This window comes from Daphnia pulex, chromosome 5 (assembly GCF_021134715.1).
Source record: "Daphnia pulex isolate KAP4 chromosome 5, ASM2113471v1".
NCBI classification, from domain to species: domain Eukaryota; kingdom Metazoa; phylum Arthropoda; class Branchiopoda; order Diplostraca; family Daphniidae; genus Daphnia; species Daphnia pulex.
This window is the reverse complement of record NC_060021.1, coordinates 10,522,601-10,540,841: the sequence shown is the minus strand read 5'-3', so window position 1 is coordinate 10,540,841 and position 18,241 is coordinate 10,522,601. Positions and strand designations below refer to the sequence as shown.

General features: G+C 37.3%; 2 protein-coding genes and 5 long non-coding RNA genes across 16 annotated transcripts; 4 read left to right on the top strand and 3 right to left on the bottom strand.

Annotated features, from left to right (window-relative positions):
• Nucleotides 1-113: 113 nt before the first annotated feature.
• LOC124194581 (glutamate receptor ionotropic, delta-1-like) lies at nt 114-2,198 on the top strand. 2 transcript variants are annotated; one of them, XM_046588838.1, is made up of 8 exons: nt 114-331; nt 403-458; nt 523-629; nt 690-780; nt 839-1,444; nt 1,505-1,627; nt 1,704-1,855; nt 1,929-2,198. In XM_046588838.1, exons 5-8 carry the CDS (start codon nt 1,274-1,276, stop codon nt 2,167-2,169), a joined length of 687 nt encoding a protein of 228 aa, XP_046444794.1. In that variant the 5' UTR covers nt 114-331; nt 403-458; nt 523-629; nt 690-780; nt 839-1,273; the 3' UTR covers nt 2,170-2,198. The 2 variants fall into 2 exon arrangements, with proteins under 2 accessions (XP_046444794.1, XP_046444793.1); XM_046588837.1 differs by having other exon boundaries at nt 1,505-1,855.
• A 1,122-nt stretch (nt 2,199-3,320) lies between these two features.
• LOC124194578 (adhesive plaque matrix protein-like) lies at nt 3,321-4,543 on the bottom strand. The gene is made up of 2 exons (XM_046588833.1): nt 4,431-4,543; nt 3,321-4,350 (listed from the first exon to the last, which is right to left on the bottom strand). The coding sequence occupies exons 1-2, from the start codon at nt 4,455-4,457 to the stop codon at nt 3,613-3,615; spliced, it is 765 nt and encodes a 254-aa protein (XP_046444789.1). The 5' UTR covers nt 4,458-4,543; the 3' UTR covers nt 3,321-3,612.
• A 977-nt stretch (nt 4,544-5,520) lies between these two features.
• On the top strand, nt 5,521-6,643 carry LOC124194588. The gene is made up of 2 exons (XR_006874973.1): nt 5,521-5,651; nt 5,870-6,643. It is a non-coding gene; the product is annotated as an uncharacterized LOC124194588 (long non-coding RNA).
• Nucleotides 6,644-6,823: 180 nt separating this feature from the next.
• On the top strand, nt 6,824-9,991 carry LOC124194586. Of its 6 annotated transcripts, XR_006874966.1 has the most exons (11): nt 6,824-6,970; nt 7,077-7,164; nt 7,236-7,425; nt 7,866-7,973; nt 8,038-8,192; nt 8,263-8,345; nt 8,411-8,650; nt 8,746-8,804; nt 8,875-8,966; nt 9,338-9,452; nt 9,515-9,991. It is a non-coding gene; the product is annotated as an uncharacterized LOC124194586 (long non-coding RNA). The 6 variants fall into 6 exon arrangements; XR_006874963.1 differs by lacking the exon at nt 7,236-7,425 and having other exon boundaries at nt 8,423-8,650; XR_006874964.1 differs by lacking the exon at nt 7,236-7,425 and having other exon boundaries at nt 8,875-8,903.
• Nucleotides 9,992-10,148: 157 nt separating this feature from the next.
• On the bottom strand, nt 10,149-10,986 carry LOC124194573. The gene is made up of 3 exons (XR_006874947.1): nt 10,950-10,986; nt 10,568-10,736; nt 10,149-10,496 (listed from the first exon to the last, which is right to left on the bottom strand). It is a non-coding gene; the product is annotated as an uncharacterized LOC124194573 (long non-coding RNA).
• A 1,097-nt stretch (nt 10,987-12,083) lies between these two features.
• On the top strand, nt 12,084-13,301 carry LOC124194572. 2 transcript variants are annotated; one of them, XR_006874946.1, is made up of 5 exons: nt 12,084-12,396; nt 12,453-12,613; nt 12,691-12,927; nt 12,986-13,126; nt 13,193-13,301. It is a non-coding gene; the product is annotated as an uncharacterized LOC124194572 (long non-coding RNA). The 2 variants fall into 2 exon arrangements; XR_006874945.1 differs by having other exon boundaries at nt 12,453-12,927.
• Nucleotides 13,302-13,326: 25 nt separating this feature from the next.
• Nucleotides 13,327-18,079, bottom strand: LOC124194571. Of its 3 annotated transcripts, XR_006874943.1 has the most exons (9): nt 17,242-18,079; nt 16,891-17,133; nt 16,577-16,821; nt 16,198-16,272; nt 15,430-15,746; nt 14,869-15,317; nt 14,258-14,760; nt 14,023-14,156; nt 13,327-13,917 (listed from the first exon to the last, which is right to left on the bottom strand). It is a non-coding gene; the product is annotated as an uncharacterized LOC124194571 (long non-coding RNA). The 3 variants fall into 3 exon arrangements; XR_006874942.1 differs by having other exon boundaries at nt 16,577-17,133; XR_006874944.1 differs by lacking the exon at nt 15,430-15,746 and having other exon boundaries at nt 16,577-17,133.
• Nucleotides 18,080-18,241: the final 162 nt, after the last annotated feature.

Genomic DNA, 18,241 nt, shown 5'->3' with positions numbered 1-18,241 from the left:
TCGTTTCGATTTCTAGGTTAAAAAATAGCGAATCCCGTTTTGTTTCTATTTCGTCTTGGCGTCAGCCTTACCTGTTGAGACCCTCATACGTTATTTATTGTCATACGTCTTTTTCACAGGCACATACAGTATGTATTTAAACATTGTATTAAGGGCGTTGACGAGGTGTGCGTGTTAACACCAATAATGGGTGACAGCTTGTGTCCCTTTTTTTGGCTTTCTCTTCATTGAATTCTTCAGTTGACCATGTCTTGGTACCACAGAAGGTCCGTTCTTGTGGTCATTCTAACTATTTTACCGGATCATGTAATGTTATCCACCAAAGCTGAAAGTAAGACAAAAGTTTTATAAATCATTCTATCCGATTTCATCTGTCTTTTTTCTCTCCTTTTAACGGTTTAGGTACGGAATTTAATGGGCTGCTGAATGGGAAAATATTGCGCGTAGCCGCAGTCGAAGTAACGTATACATAACCTTTGAACATTTCCAACTTCGCATTGATTAACATAATTTTGTGATTAGATTTCTCCATTCGTTGAATTTGTACGAGATGAAAATGGGATTGTCGTTGACGGAAAAGGCTTTTCTTTTGAAATTCTTGCTGCCCTTATGGAAACCTACAATTTCTCGTATATCCTTTAAATTTTGTTCTAATTAGAGTTATTCAAATGAAGAGAATTTTCGAACAGGATAACAATTGAAGTCCCCAAGGATAAAGCATACGGAGCGCTTTTGGCAAATGGAACTTGGAATGGAATGATTGGAATGATTCTAAATAACGTAAAGTGAATTTTGCATGATGTGTGCTTCAAATATCTTCTTATCCGTTTGACGACAGGAATCGGATGTCGGCATCGGTTCATTCTCCGTGACGCACGTTCGCAACCGCGTTGTCGACTTCACGGTTGCTTATTACGAAGAATCCAGCGGCATTCTGATCCCTGCTCCGACTCTCGGGAAGCAAACGTCAGCCTTCGTCAAGCCTTTCCATTTTCGAGTATGGATAATTTTAATAGCGATCCTTGGAATCCTACCGTGCATCATGTGGGTCCAGTCAAAAATACTAGCAAAAGCAAAAATGTCGATGGCCCGAAAACGAGAACAACGGTTCATGCTTGTCTACGGAGTCCTCCTAACGCAATGCAAGTCTAGTCCTTTGTCATATAGAATTGTGTTCCGATTGGCCTTGCTAAAAAATTACTAAATAACATAACGCAAATTTACAGCTGGTCAGAGAATCCCAGAAAAGGATCATTCTTTGCGCTTTTTGGCCATGGTTTGGTTTTTGTGTGCATTGGTGTTCATTCACGCTTACATCGGAACTCTCGTATCGTTTTTGAGCGTTCCTAACATCAAGCCAATCATACGATCACTAGAAGAGTTACCGTCATCTGGACTAGGTTGGATTGTTTGGCGTGGATCAGATTTGGAATCCTTATTCATGGTAAGTTAGAATTTTATTGTAAACAAAAATATTATTACAAATTTTTACTGAAACCTATAGGAAGCAAAAGATGGTTTAAACCTTATCATTGGTGATAAATTACGCAACAACCCGGAATGGTTAGTTGACTCCTTTGTCGAGGGAGAACAAGCTGTCGTGGATGGAGATTTTGTGTACATGAATGTAAGTATTTCCACATCTTCGATTGAAGTGTAGTCCATAATTGGAGTTTAATAACCTTTTTTTTTAATCAACTGAGAATCAAGCAAGAATTAGATATGCAATCGAGCAAAACTTTATTCAATCCGGAAAGCAGTGCCATTTGAGCATGGCTAAGGAAACATTTGACAAAGTCAACCAAGCATTTGCTTTGCCCAAGGGAAGTCCCGTTGGAAGTTTATTCAACAGAAAGTAAGTTATTTGTTATGGATTGCCAAGCCGATATAAAACACTAACAAACTTGACAAGAGACTTTTTTATCAAGGATGCTCATGATGATGGAAACCGGATTGATGGAACATTGGCGAATGAAACACCTTTCAAGAAACGACCACTGCAGCGCATCTTTTTCTTACGGAACTGTTTTGCGCAAGCTTACTTTGGAAGATGTTAAAAGCGCTTTTCTCATTTGGTTTGTCGGGTTAAGTATTGCATTTGCCGTTTTCGTGGCGGAGAACGTAGTTTTTCTCGCCGGAAGAAAGTTCCGCAATTCACGAACGAAATAAATCAAGGTTAATAAAAGAAACGTCAAGTTGCTGTTGCTCTTGCGTGTTGTATCTTGAATGCTGATGGCATGGCATGGCCCACACAGCACATTGTCGTAGGAGAACCCCAACACTTTTCCCCGGTTGACATGTAAAATCAATATCTCATGCGGATGCAAGTCTATATATATGCAGGCCTTTGTTCCTTATTCGGTTTGTTGACTGAGAGCTCCAAGAAACTTGAACACGATCGGATGAATTACTTTGGAGCAACTGAGATCAGCAGACGTTTTTCTATTTAAATACTTTAGATATTTTAAATAATTGTTTACGGACAACCGCATTTCAGGCTTTTTCTTTATGCTTGTTGCGTTGCATACCCTTGGGATTGTGTTCAAGGATTGCTGTTGGGATCGATACTTTATGGACACTATTGATCTCAGCGACAGAACGTTCCGTATTGCTACATTTCTATTGCAAATGCGCATATGCGCCTACAAATACCATCAAGGCTTGACAGCATTTATCCTCAAATCTGATTGCGTTTGCTCTTTTGTGACATTTGTTTTTACTGCTGGATATGCCTCACATATATAATTTCTGTATAATTTCAAATATGCTACCAAATCCCAACAACAGTAAATGAATCAAAAGATATTAAATTATTCGGACTAGAGTTGGATCCCTTCCCATATCCCTCCTGTCAAGCCCTTCACAAGAGTTGAGTGATTCTGGGCTTGCACAGCTGCTTATCATTCCACTTCGGTCTGCTACTCAACAGTACTGTTGAATTAAACAAAGACCTATTCTCCCAATTGAAACGACACAGAGTTGCGTTATGTGACACTGATACAAAAGTTGACTTGCGTCTCAACTCACAATAAGAAATCATACAGAATTCCGTGTGAATGACAAGTATATGCTCGCGGCTACTAGAACGAGTTCTAGAAACCTTAAATGAAAAGAATTCTTTATGAATGTCATGCGTACTATTTCATTTATTTGAAGAGCATTCGTGGGAGTGCAACCCGGAACAAAAAAAAGTAATCCGTAACGCTCAATAATTTATCTCCACGATATGGCATCGGTGAATAATTTAGGTATTCCATTGCATAGCTAAATATGCAATATGCTCTAGATGGACCACGGCTATAATATCTGATCAACTCAACTTTCATTGCTCTATTTATTAAACTCACAAACATTTGTGTGTTGACATGTTTATTGAAACTGGAATCTTTTGTATGCGCTAAACAAATGACAATAACGGAAATAAAGAATGAACGGTCATAACAAACGGTGATAGATAATCGAAATGTTCTGCGTTGAAAGTAAATGTGGTAGGGGATGAATAAATTAAGAGGTATCAGTAAATATCTTAAAATAAAAGTGTGGTTTTTGCACTTCGAATAATTGTGATTTTAGTGATAATAAACCAAACTCAGATTTTTTTTTTGCTTTGTTTTACCCTTGCATGATTTGTTTGAAGAAATTCGGGAAACCATCCGAAGGGTTGGTGAAAAATCCGCTGGAATCTTTGTTCGCTACCGCTGTTGATAGTGGTTTTGGGATGTAAGCCGGCTCAATTGGAACTTTGTACTCTTCCTTTGGTGGGTTATACTCGGTTTTCGGAGGTATGTTTTCTTTTTTAGGTTCGTCATATTCTTTTTTTGGTGGACCGTACTCTTTTTTAGGGGGGCCATACTCTTCTTTTGGTGGACTGTAAGCAGGAGGACTGTAAGCAGGAGGACTGTATGCAGGAGGACTGTAAGAAGGAGGACTGTATGCAGGAGGGCTATATGCTGGAGGACTATAAGCAGGAGGACTGTATGCAGGTGAACTGTAGGCCGGAGATTCATAACTTTTTACAGGTGCGCGATGTTGTGACTTGGGGGGACCATATTTGCCTTTAGGTTTGTGGTGTGCCTTTGATGGTCGATGAGGTTTGGACGGTTTGTATTGCGATTTGGGGGCATCATAGCCGGATTTGGGCCGCTTGAGTTTAGCTAGCAACGATGGGCGATGTTTAGTGTGGTGTCCGTGTCCGTCACGTGAACCAAATCTCTCTTCGATGACATCGCTTCTCTGATTTCGGTATCCAGTGCCGTAATTGACATCCCTCAAATTACTTTCTGCCGATACGTTGAGGTCCGATTTTAGGATAGCTAAGGCCAACAGAGACAATAGGACCGGCGCCAGAAACTAAACATAAAATGCAATCAAATAATACTTGGATTAAGGGTACCGTACTCAAATGATACACACGGAATAATTTAACTTACCTTGAGAATTTCAAATCTTCCTGCCATGGTATTATCCAAAATTTTGCTGCCTCGGTACTTATATTTTACCGATAGGAGACAACGATCAAATAAGACTCAAGACCTTCACTAATAAAAATACAGCTTGCGCTGAGGCTTTTATTCTGTTTACGAAGACTCCGCCTTTTCAAACTAAACCCATCTTTTTGTCCTATGCAATTCATTCCATTTCCCGTCATCGCTCACGGTTTGTGCCACTGACCTCTTTGTTGCTCCCATATTTCTTGTGGCTTTGTAACCGTATCCATCCCCATATTGGTGAAGAGTGAACCAAAGAAAGCCTACATCAAGAACTCATCAAACTAGTTCTACCATCTCTAGAAGATTTGCTCGAATTGCTTCCCTTTCCGTTAGTGAGACTTAACCGCGGACGTATTCAAGAAAACCCAATGCAGCCTGTCTTTGGGTTTTCTTTTAACATGTAGGGTTGATGTCATTAAAATTGACCACAAACTCATTTACTCTCGAACATCATGGACCAATTGTTTTACTGTACTCGTTACTTGTTCTCTTTTTTATGATGCAAACATCTGCAGCAATGAATATTTGGGGTACTTAGGTTTCAGTATTTAGTTGCTTATCTAGTTGTTAACTTGATGGCGTCGATCCGTCATGTTTCCGATTCCGGGTTTCCGCTTTCTAGTCACCAGAATCCGGCCAAATTATTACGGTGAAAACTAAAGAACTTATAACTGTAATAATTCAACATTCGTGAGTCACCTCTAGTCTTTAAAAAAATAAGATTGATATGTTTTAATACATCCCATTTGTAGCAATGGGCAAGGTGGAATTTGCAACATAGCGTTAGAGCGTTTGAAGGTCCACCCCATATTAAACTCTAGGTTACAAATTTCTCCGTCAAGTTTTTCTTTCGTCAAAATAACAGAATAATTTACTTTAAATAATCTCAGTGTTGTTGCCTATTTAAATTACGTAGTTACCTAATTACTATATAATACAACCATTTTGCAAATTTCACAATTCAAAAATCCGGCGGACTGGCGCCTTTATTGCGTGGGCTGCTGTTTAATCATACCCGCCAATAAGCGTTTGAAAGTCAGCGTCGTCTGGTCTATGTTTTCATTTAATTTTACACAGTCAATAAGGCCTCAAACCCAAAATTACCACTTATGATTAGAGTAAAAACATTCTAAAAATTTTTAAAAAGGTTGGTGGTGTCTGGTATGTATGCAATTACAAATGCAACTTTGTTGTCAAAAAATAACTTGCAAGCCTTATATTGATTTACGTGATTTAGCTAACTAGTCTGTCAGATTAGGGGATCAGAATTTACTATTTTTTTTAATGCTCGTAGTGAAACAAATATGTGTATTAAGAATTTTTACTTCTGAGTGAATCAAGCATTGATGAATAAATATTAACTTCCAGTTGTTTTACAGGTTGAAAACAAATTGAGAGATTATTGACAACCAGCCAATATAGGCTACCTCATTTTATCGATAGTGTTTCTTCTGGGATATCAAACCTCTATTTTCAAGTATGGATAAATTTTTAATTAAAAAAAGCAAAGAAGTGTTGTCATCTGGACCTTCAAGAAGTATGAAACAAGCCCGTCTTCATCAGCTTGGTGGAGTTGTGGTACTTGAAGACTTGGCAGCTGCCAACAAACAACTCTCAAATCCTGAAGTATCACCGGAAGAAAAAGTATCTATTTTGAATAAATTAAAAAACAAGAAGCCTGCAAAAGAAATCCTGAAATCTACTGGAATTGGGAGAACCGTGCATCGTCTTTGTAGAGATAAGAACCCAGTAATTTCATCTACAGCTTCTGAAATCTATGAGTTCTGGAAGACTCACGTGCTACATATTCTCCGCCGGAAGCCTATTGAAGTGGAAAGTGACGCAGAAACTCAACGCGGTCGAACCAGTGCAAAAAAAATGATTCATCTAGCATTAAATGACTCAGTGATTGCCGAAGAGATTGAAATTCATGTTTTTAACAAGTGTAAAAAAATTATGAACCGCACCTACAATCGTGTAATAAGAAAAATTCATTTTTCTTTCAAAAACAATGAAGATCAAAGGCGACGAGTGATAGAAATGAAAAGTGATTTGACGGAATTTGTGGACGACATGTACCAGGATGTGATAAAAGTGTATGCAAAATAAAGCGTGTTTTTTTAATAATTTTAAATACACAATTTTTAAAATAATGTTGTTATATTTAAACATTTAAACGTCCGATAGGGCGTCTAGGCGACTAGGCGTCCGTGGATGCTAAGGGCTGTTACTAGGTGTCACTAGGTGACTAAATATATTTCAGTCGCTAGGTGGCTAAATATTTCAGTGTGTTTAGGGATTGAATTATTCAGCCCTGTGTATTCTGTATTCTGGATGGATGTATGGGGGGCGGGTCACCAAAGATAAATTCCTGAGACTTTTCCTTTTATCTCGTTCTTTTCATGGGAGACGCTGTCCGTGAATGTTTGGTTCCGTCTTACAGGAAACCCTCTCCCATGACATTTTTCGGCTCCAAAATGGTAAGTCCTGTGGTCCTGTTTTTATTATGTGAGGTTATTCAATTAAAATTTTTGTGTGGTCAATTTACGGTTAACATGGCTTTCAATTTCTACTTGGCAATTCCAGTTTGGCTGCTGTACTTTTTCCCCAAATGTCGTCCCTTACTGCATGTTGCACGTTTCGTGACATGTAGAAGTACTTCAAAACAGCAAAAGTAATAATGTTAATTTACTTAGAATTAAAGACTTTCTTTGAATTAAAATTCTTTTACTTTGTTTCCGATAGAAATTGAAGTCCAAGCTTCTTCATAGCATTACACGTACTTGATAGCTGCTGTGGAATTAAGCTTAGTCTTTAAGAGGGTCTCTACTCTAATATATTGTGAGACAAGATTGTGATAATAGGAAATCTGAAATGGAAATAATGTACTCGTAGTATACATCAAGGATTAGCATTTTCCCTTATATTTGTCCATGTATGTGTGCTGCCCATGCATCTTAGTTAAGAATTAATTGAAGTTAAACTGTTCATCAATAACCTGATTTAAATGAAGTAACTATTTCCTGCTTCTAAACAAGACAGTGTTTATGAAAAGATCTTCATCAGCTTTTAGAGATTTGCAATTTTATGGGTTGGAACAGAAATTTAAATTCCCAGTTTTCTTAATAATCTTAAATGAAATCTTTGTGATGTGATAATCTTTGGCTATCTTTATTCATTTAAACTCAAGTCTCATGTAAGTTTGAAGTTAATAGCTACCTTAACTAAGAAATATTTGATTGCTTAATTTCACAGTTGTAAGCTTATGTTAAACTTGCATTTGTCATTTGAATTTGAAAATTTTATTTTGAAATTTTATTTTTCACATAATCAAGGTTATTGGTTCATAAATGTTCTTTTGAATTGTGCTAATAGGTTATCATGGACGGTTTGATGATTGAGCTGTTTTGTTGTGGATGTTCGGGGTGCAGTGGTCCTTCATTAGAGATGCGTTGAAATGGAGCTTGCGCAGACTTGTTAATGGTAAATGAATTATTTCAATTCAACGGAAAAGAATTTTTTATTTTAGTAATCGTATTGGCTTCAGAGTTTGTCCACCAGGGGGCAACTTCCTGGTGTTAGCAAATTGGCAACATGGGCAAGCTTTTTCCACTGACGTCATTTCTATTCCGGGCGCTGTCAGTTACGTGTTCGTGATCAGTGCCGTCAATTGTAACATTCTTCTTCACAAATATCTTCAAGGTAATTGAGGTTTTAATTCATTAGGGTTTCTGAATGTAAAAATTTTTCACAGATTTTTTAATAATTCTAGGTATATTATACTATATTCATATTTTGATACACCCCTTTTCTTGTCCTTTGGAGTATTTTCCCTGAAGCTGGCTTTGTTGGATGGTAAGAAATAGGAATGATGTAGTTAATTAACATTGTCACTAAATACTTTGTCCTTTGATATTAAGTTTCTTTTGAAGTAGGAATTATTGCTTGATGAAGTCGAGCTTTTTCAAGCAGTCCAATGTCCACTTAAATTTTTTGCCGGTAAACCGTGTGGTGAACTGTTGTATGAAGACCATGTGCTGTTGTGATGAGCTTCTATGTGCAGTCTGTGGTGCTGTATGCTGCCTGTAAAGTCTGGTGCAAGCTTGAAATTTGAAGAACTCACTGCCTTAACAATTGAGTGTTTGAATCATTGTATATTTGTGAGCCTTTTTATTTACTTTGTATTTTTTATTGTTTTTGTTTCTTATTTCAAAATGTTTCTGGTTCTGTTCAATAATGTTATTTTGCTTGTTAGGTTTCCATAGTCAGTGAGTTTATATTGGTGGCTCTATTTGGTTTGCAGTTCATGTTTGGGTAAGAGATTTCCTATGTTTTGAAGAAATTTAGATTTTGGTAAATTTTAACCTTCATTACTGTCATACAGGTGGTTTTGTTGCAGCCAGCTGTTGGGAAGTAAGTTCAATTTAAAGCTGAAGGTTCTGGAAGCTATCTCCATTGCTGGTGACATCCTGACATGTAACAGTAACATAGTCATCTTGAAACAATAATTTGGTTGTGATTTTGGGTTGTAATTGGGGAAGTTTAAGGTTTAATTGAAATATTGGTAGTTAATCCAAGTTTTTGTGAAAAGATAGATACCTGCCTTATCAACATTTGCTGTAGATTAATTTTTTTTTATTTAACTAAAATATGAAATTCCATTTCCTTTAACAAACATTGATGCAACCTCACCTTGAAATGGATTTTTTCGCTCCTGCTTGAATTTGATCTGATTTTTAATCTGAACTTGACATGACTATTTTCTTTCTCGTCTACCATTGTGTGTTTTATTTTAACATTTGGTACAGGTTTATTTGTAAATTAATGATTTTTCTTTCTCCTAACAGGACTTTGTGATAATGTGATGCATCTGCCTTGGTGACGATGATGTATCATCCTGTTGCATGCAGTTACGTCGAAGCTAGGCTTAAAGTATAGCTGAAAAAAATATTCATAGAAATGGTAACTAAAAAATTTCTAACGTTCCTGTCGATTTTATAAAAATTTTATTTTTTTTCTCACAGGATGGTGAAAATGTTAAGCGGTTTTGTAATCTGGTTTCTTTTAAAGTTTGAAGTCTGGATTGCGCTTAAGTCTTTGCAGTAACTGTTGTTGGAGTCCTTGCAGTAACTGTTGTTGGAGTCCTTGCTGAAGTCCTTGCAGTAATTGATGTTGGAGTCCTTGCAGTAACTGATGTTGGAGCTATCCTGACGCTGCTGTGCCATTGAAATTCATTTTGATAAAAATATTTATATTTGTTTGTGTTACAAAGTGTGTGTTGATTGAAGCAACCTGAGTGTTTTTATTCTCCGATATGATATGTTGCAACAAAAGTTATAACTGGTTATCCTAGATGATGAAATTACCTCAACCCTAATTAGATCATTTAATAATTGTATATCTTAACTCAAATTTGCAATTTTTGGGCATGTTTGTAAATTTAGTATGAGATCTAATTTCATTGTCTTAATAGTTACAATAAATAAAAAATAATCAGATAATTTCTTAAATATCATTTTAAATAAAAAATTGAAAAAAAATAATTTTTAATTATTTTATTTAATCACATTAATTAAATTTTAATTAATTTAAATAAATATAATTTAATTTAAATGAATTAAGTTATTTAATAAAATACCTACAAAAATCCATAATTGTTGTAATTCAATAAACAAACCGTCCGGTACAAAACAAATGTTATTCTGTGCAAATGTAAAACAATTTATACCCAAATAAAACAAACTGATATACTCCTTTTGTCTCATTTGGGTGATAAACTGCTTTTGAAACTCGCACATACAGTCAATCAAGACAGGGGGAGACTGCCTTAATTGACTGCAGCCAGGGTGATTACACGACCAATGGTTAGCGAGGGAACCCAGATATGCACTTGTTTCATCAAGCAACTAAACAATTTATCAGTCTTGAATAACAGCATTCTCTTGAATTACAGCATCACCAATGGATGAAGTCCATGATAAGTAGCAAAGGAGTTACCGAGTTACCCTGTAGACAGAATGAACCTTTATTAGTTTGACAATAATTTTCAGCAATATTTGAGTGACAGAAAGCAATACCTCATATCAAGCTTAAGGAAGTAAAAAGGGAGATTCAAGGGAAGCAGCCAAGCCAATTCAAGGTTACCAAACAAGGTAGCGTACCTTGTTGACAGTCTGCCAGTCCTTTATCTTCAACATGACTTTCTTAAAGTCTGTCATGCAAATTTAGAAACCTATAGTTTCAAACCTGTAAATAAAAAACAAGAAAATTAAATCACCTTGTTAATAATTTGTGTCATCAATGTACTTGACAACTATGAAAGAATAATTAAAACAGTAATCAGTATACTGCAGTTGAAATCGTCTAAATAACATTAGAAAGACGTGAGTGCAGATCAATACTTTGAATACATGTTAGGCTGCAACAAAGAAAGTTCTGTGACATGACAAGTGAACTTACACATGAAACCACCAAACAGTTAGCCAAGGTTCTCTAGAAGATGGAATGAGAGATTGGTCCGTGATGGGGTTGGTGATCTAGCAAGTCCAATTCTTACAGCAGATAATTATGATGAATTCTAATAAAAGATGAGAAGATTGTATGTTACAGTAATACTGTAATAAAGCTAGTGTTGGTAGTTACCTGTGTCATTTCGATGGCACATTTTGAACAAAATAGTCAACGGTAGGCTACGTTTCCTCCTGTAAGTTGATGAGAAACACTAAGCCAAGGTTATCCAACATGTACACGGAATAGAACACATCACCGACAAGTTACAAACGAAATCACTCGAATTAACCTATGTGTTCATTTGTAACTTTCCAAGAAAATAGCTGTAGCTGAAGATAGATTTAGACAACGAGCCGCCATAAGCCCACAATTGACAACACAATATTCCTTCACGCCATCTATTAGACACGTCCAAAACTGACCGGCTTTAGATAGTCACTAAAGTCACAAAAGTAATCAAAAAGACCATTTCTCTTTGCTTAAACTGGGCAAGGAGTCTTTAGAATTGTACAGAGAACAAAGCTCACTTTCCAGTTTTATGCAAATTTTCCGGAAGTATACCGGAAGTAAGCGATAGCGCCTCAACCATTGAGCTGCCGACCAAATAAACCAAATATTCGTGATCTACGTAAAATTTGGGGTCGATTAGATGTGATTTAAACGAAATCCAGATTTTGGCCAAAATCGAGAATTTTCCTGAACTATATAGTTCAGGAAAATTTTCAAAACCGGAAGTACGAAAACGTACAAAACAAAACATGAACTTTACCACAAATTTGACGAGGATCACGAATATGTGGTTATTTTGTACGTCGAATGAATATTTACTGAACTACTGACTGAAATAAGAAAACCGGAAGTAGAAAAAAAATACCCATAATTAAAAATCTAACAAGTGAGCTTTGTTGCTGAAACAGAAACTGACAGTTATCACCCAAAATTTTTTTGAAGTAGCATTAAGAAATCGCTACAGAGATGTGCAAAGTAAACGTAACTAAACTGATGCTGACAGGTAAAAAATGATCAAAGGCTGTATGCCGTCTAGTGTCAGAAAGAAGAAACGTTTAAATTAAAAGTAACATGAAAACAATGTCTGCTCTAGCTCGGTGACACTCAATTGAAAGAACTGGCAAACAAAGGTAACAAATAACTTTAATACTCACGTAATAACGTTCTCCTGGCAAAATTTCACCAACAAGCCACCACACACACACAGCATCACAACAGACGAAATCCCCAAGGTGATAATGGACGCCAGTCCAACTTCAGCACTAAGGAGAAGGCACTGAGGGCAGTTATCCGTTCATGTTCCTTTTCTGCAAGTGATTCCCGACGTTTCAGCACCTAGGCAACAGTGCTTGGACAGTGGATTGCTGGTTTGAAAAACACCCAGTTGGTAAGGTAAACCTGCCCGTTATTCAGAATGTGTTTCTATTCATTGTATTCTACTAGGCTACATACTACAAGGCAACAGCAAATGTAAAGTCAACCATAAACGATTGTGAAGATGAAATATCCTTTGCACACTACCAGGCCTCACAACAACAGCATGTTCCGGGCTCATGTGATCCTCACACTAGGGACTGGGCATCTGATTGTTTTGATAATCAACTGTATCACCCTTTTAGCTTTATTCCCGTCATTCTGCACTTTGCCTTACCTGTGATAAATCTTCCTTGTCTTTCTGTAGGTTTTGATGGCCATTGATAATTGGAGAGCAGCATTGGAATGTGACAGCTTGTCTGGGATAAAAGCACTACTAATTTAATTAGTTTAAATAACAGAAAATTTAACTAATGATTCTTATTGCATTCTTGGCTTGTTTTCAGAAAATTTCAGCTGAAGTTTACCTATGTGCAAACAGAGAGAGTACAAACAGGACAATCCAGTGCAAGCTGTCTAAAGCCAAATAGTTTCTATGTGCAAGGTACTTGTTTTATCCAGCATTTAAAATTATTACTGTGGCATTTAATAATAAGTATTAGATTTCAGGTTAACTTGTTGCATACAAGTTGTTGTAAATCTTCAAAATATTGTTGCCTTTCCCAGATCAAATTCTATTTTGCTACAATGCTTCTACTTAAGTGGTTGTGACCACATTTTGCTGAGTTCTCATTTATAAAAATGTAAGATCGATAAATTTGAGGTTTTGTTTGCTATCATTACATTATGGTTAAATCTACTTATTTTAGGTAATAATATGTCGCCGCTGGCATAATGTTTGTAAATCGATGAAAGATTGTTGCAATTGAAGATTGATAAATTGTGTTGACGTAAAGATTACTCAACAATTTTTAAGTAGTTTATCTATACGTGTTTTTTTTTAAAGAATTTTTCAATCTACATAACCATGTAAATTTTACATAATTTTTTTCCTTCTTTACATATAAACGTTTAATAACAGTTAATTAACTTTTTTAAACTGTACATAATATGAAATTAACAAAATACAAAATTCCTTTCATCGGCATAGGCTGCAACAGAACCAGTACTGAACAGCACACTTTCAGGATTTTTCCAATTCCAATTCAAAACCCTTAACACAAGTCACTGCCACCTTACTAGAAAATTGAAGGCGCTGTATAACAATACTTGGCTGGCTCAGATGTGGTTGTGTAGATCGGGGCGGTGTAGTAGGCTAGGTTATGATTTAGTATTCCGATGGCTCCGTGGTGCAGCGTAGGTTGCAGTGTAGTACTTAGGCGCTTCGGTGTAATAGTAGACCGCTTCGGGGATGTAATAAGCTAGAGCTTCGGTGTAGTAGATGGGAACAAAGTAGTACTTAGGATTGGTGCAGTAAGTAACTGAGGACAGAGTTGCACTTGGCAGCCTCGGTGTAGTAGGTTGGGGCAGCATACGTATTCGTGTAGTACTCTGGTACCTTGGTGGTGTAGCTCGGGGCAGACGCTATGGTTAACTAAACAATTAGTTTCAACATTAATAATCACTTATAACTGGCATTCTAACAAAAATAGAAAAGTGGGATTGATACATAGGTAAATAAAAAAAAAATATTGTTTACCCATAATTGCGAACTGGTTGTTGCATATCGGAGATGCTCATTCGACTGACTTCTATCGACATTTCTCTTTCGCTTAAAAGTTTCTCCTTCTACTGATTAACCTTTCAACTCGAGCAGTGCGGTGATTGTACCTGCTTAGAAATGATGCAACACTTGTCATTAATGTATTTTTCAATTATTACTAAATTAACATATTTAAAATGTGGAATACTCCATAAAAAAACTGAATATTTACCCATGATTGCGATTTGGTTACACGATGAGGAATGCAGTTGGTGACAGACAGTACACTGCAGTTGTTGACGTGTAGGAGATCCTCACTCGACTGATTTCTACTTCCTTTTCTCTTTCCGCACGCATACGACTTTTTTATTAGACGACTCCTTATACGCAGAGTAATACTTCGGGGCGTCGGTGTAGTAGCTAGGAGCAGCGTAGGTTTTAATGTAGTATTTGGGCGCTTTGGGGTAGTACTCCGGCTCTTTGGTAATGTAGCTCAGGGCAGACTTATAGTTCGGAGCTCGATGTAGTAGCTCGGGGCATCATAAGTTTCGGTGTAATACTCTGAAGACTTGGTGGTGTAGTAACCGACTGTTGCGTATGTTGTTGTTGTTGTTGTGAAGTAAGGCAGCGGCGTTGCGGTTTGCTATCCGCCATACCCACGAGACATCGGTACACCAATGTTGGACACAGCCATCAACGATGCAAAACCAAAAAGCAGCACAAAGCCATAGTTAGCTATACAATAAACAATTTGAAAATTAATTTTCTAAATTTTAACTGTTTACATCTACAACTAAAAGGGATAGCATTGATTCACGACTCAAAATAAAAATGAATATTTACCCATTATTGAGAACTAGATCAATACGATGAAGGCAGTTGGTGACAAATAGTGCGCGGCAGTAGGTTGCAGTATAGTACTTGAACGCTTCGGCGTGGTACTCAACCGCCTTGGTGGTGTAACAAGCTGCAACCTCGGTGTAGTAGCTATGACGAGAATAGTAATTGGGAGCCTCTGGGTAGTACTCAGGCGCTTTGGTGATGAAACTCCGTGTAGTAGCTCAAGGGCAGCGTAAGTTTTCGTGTAGTCTTGGAGCCTTGATGGTGTAGTAAGTAGGTATTACGCATGTTGACGATGTTGTGTTTTAAGGCTGCAACGTAAGGCTGCAACGTGGTGTACTATTCTTTCGCTGCTGTTGCTTGGAATCCACCATACCCAGACATCGGTACACTCGTGGTCGACCCAGTTATCAACGATACAACAACCAACAGCAGTACAAAGCCATAGTTAACTATATAATAAACAATTCGAAAATAAAGTTTCAATTAAAACTGGTCATATCAAATTTCTAACAACTAGAAACTAGATAGAATTGATTCACGACAAAAATAATTAATATTTACCTATGCTTGAACTGGTTCAATACGATGACAAATAGTGGGCTGCGGTTGTTGCCGTGTCGGAGATGCTCACTCGACTGATTTCCATCGCCTTTTCTCTCTCCTTTTGTATGATTTTTTTTCGCATCCTAACCTCTTAAGCCTTGCGGGTATTGTACCTGCTTGTGCTTGATAATGATGAAACACGCCCCCTTATCACCCAACCTCTACACCACTGCAAGACACGTTTTACGTATTGATCTCCGTCACCTTCGAATGTGAAGGCCATGCAAACTGGCCTTTCCTTCTGCAGGTTGACGTTGCTGGGGATTGGAATAGATCTACAACAAGTCAACAACCAATATCAAAATGAATACCAAATGGTTTAGGCTTAAAACTAACTTAATAAATAGCAATTTACATTGGAGAAATGAGATGAAGAATGATTGAAGAAATGACTTAGCATGTAAAAACTAAAAAGGCCTTACACACAGTCAGATACTAGTTAAGAGCCAACAACACTTCATTGGTTATTCTATTCAAGAGAATTCCTGCAGCAGATAAGCTTCAGTTTGCTGCACACATTTTAACTATACCAACAAATTCCAACACAAAACCCTACATGACTAAATGTCTTGTTATGTAAAACTTCTCTTAAAATAAGTCAGAGCATTTTTTTTTCATATGCAAAAAGAATTTTCTCTGTCCTCTCTACTTCCCACTTACATTAAACTTAACAAATTTTCCAGAAATTAAGTGTGTATATGAAACATGAGAAAATTAAAGCAATACCTGTTTCCATTTCTGACTTCACCACTGGTACTTCATCACGCCAACTTAAGCAACAGAAGGCTATAGGTTTTGAACCTATAAAAAATAAAAGAAACTATTATTAGCAGCTTCATAATTAACATTAATTATACATCATCTTTTATAGACAATTGATTTTATTATTTATTGTTTACTAAAATTTAATTTCTATTCGTTTAAAAACAATGTTTCACTTGAAAATATTAAAGAAACAAATAATTTGTAAACATTGCATCAGCTGAAACATTCGGTAAGTAGTAAAAAAATCACGGAGTGTCACGGATACGCGTGAGCACTTTACCTTTACCAATTACTGTTAAATGAAAACAAGAAATCTTGATGATGTTACCAACTAATTCACCAAGTCGCAGGTATCAACTCTTTGTCATCTTGATGATCTTACAAAAGTTGTGGACTTCCGTTACAGCCAGACTTGAGGAACAGCCAGGAGCTCTTGTTGGTTTGCAACTTCCGTACAAAGTTGTGTAGTTCCTCGTATTCGCGAGTTCTCAGTGCTGGTTGCAGCAGGTTGCGATTAGGTTGGCGGTTCGTTGACTGGGCGGTCCTCAAGGATGGGCAGTTGACACGAACATTAAACGGTCATCACTGAGTTTTAAGAAGTTGGTTTGCATCACCCGTTTCCTGGTTAACATGTTTTGTGCCAGCCTTCCATACCCAAATTGAAAATTATGTCTGCTAGTAAAGGAGATTGGGATTTCGATTAATTGGGGGACCACTGCTTTCCCTCTGATGGTGACTCCACCAGAATCATTAATGTTATCAACATGATAGTGTGCCAATGTAATGACAGTCTCGAAGGGGGTAGAATACATTTCGCTTTTTCTTTCTCCACTTGGATGACAGTCTCAAAGGTAACTCTAGCCACTTCATCGTCAGGATACAGAGATTTGTTTTTGCCTTAAGTAAAGCGTAACAAAACATTAGTGTGTTTTATGACAAAAACCACATGTTTAATTGTATGACCCTTTATGTGCATTTTTCAATTTACCATGGAATGGAACATACCTTCTTCAAAATGCATTGCTTTTATTGACAAAGGGCGGTCTTCATCAAATTCTGTCATGGCCAAATCTTCCAGCAACTGTTGCAACTGTATGCACCAGTTTGCACCTATATGCTTGTTTTTCAACTGTACGGAGGGAACCACCTGCCTCAATTTTTTTACTCTTGATAAAGGGCTTTTTATCAAATTCTGTCTTGACCAAATCTTCAAGCAACTGTTGGAATTGATGGGGCTGCTAGAGTACTATCACGTCTTACGGTCCTCCCTGTCAATAGTTTCTTCACCATCGCCAATTTCTCCTCGACCACAATCCACACTCACGGTGCATTTGCTGTTTGGTAATGAGGCACGAATTGTTGACGTAAGCGACTCTTACCATAGCCTACTTTATTATAGGAAGCCCAAAGGAAGGATATCTCTCGCGTGTTGGAAAAGTGAAGCCTACTTTGCTCACCTTTCCTCCGATTTCGCATCTTCCAAGTGGACCCAGGGGGGCCATCTGGTGAGCGAAATAATGACACGCCCTCCGAAATTTCGAATGTTATGGTTTGGGGGGAACCCTGTAATTTATGAACGCACCATTAATATGTTGCCGTGAGGGATTTCATGACAATGTTACATGGAACGGTGGACATTATTGTTTAGTGAATGGCCCTTCGTAGCCATTTAACAATCATATCGATAGAAACGTAAACAAATCCGTGTTTTCAAATATCGCCGCTAGACGATAAATTGGCTCCCGTGGGTCCACTTAGGGCGGAGCCAAATAAGAGGAAGGGAACCCAAATTGGCTTCCAAAAAAAGCCCAAACCGTTGGGCTTCCTATAATAAAGTAGGCTATGCTCTTACTCGACTCGACCCGACACTCGCAATGTGGTCGCCATTTTCAGGCCGCATTTTTGTGGATTTCGCCATCTAGCGTGGAGCATTCGAGTAAGATTTTCTATACCGTTAACGGTTTAACGGATAACGGACACGCTAGCAGGCTAAAAATTAAATATG

Coding starts and splice junctions, on each gene's coding strand:
- LOC124194581 (XM_046588837.1), top strand. CDS start 247: ATGTCTTGGTACCACAGAAGGTCCGTTCTTGTGGTCATTCTAACTATT. Junction 459..522: donor TGCGCGTAGCCGCAGTCGAA/GTAACGTATACA, acceptor TTTTGTGATTAG/ATTTCTCCATTCGTTGAATT. Junction 781..838: donor TTGGAATGATTCTAAATAAC/GTAAAGTGAATT, acceptor GTTTGACGACAG/GAATCGGATGTCGGCATCGG.
- LOC124194578 (XM_046588833.1), bottom strand. CDS start 4,457: ATGGCAGGAAGATTTGAAATTCTCAAG. Junction 4,351..4,430: donor GAAGATTTGAAATTCTCAAG/GTAAGTTAAATT, acceptor TTTTATGTTTAG/TTTCTGGCGCCGGTCCTATT.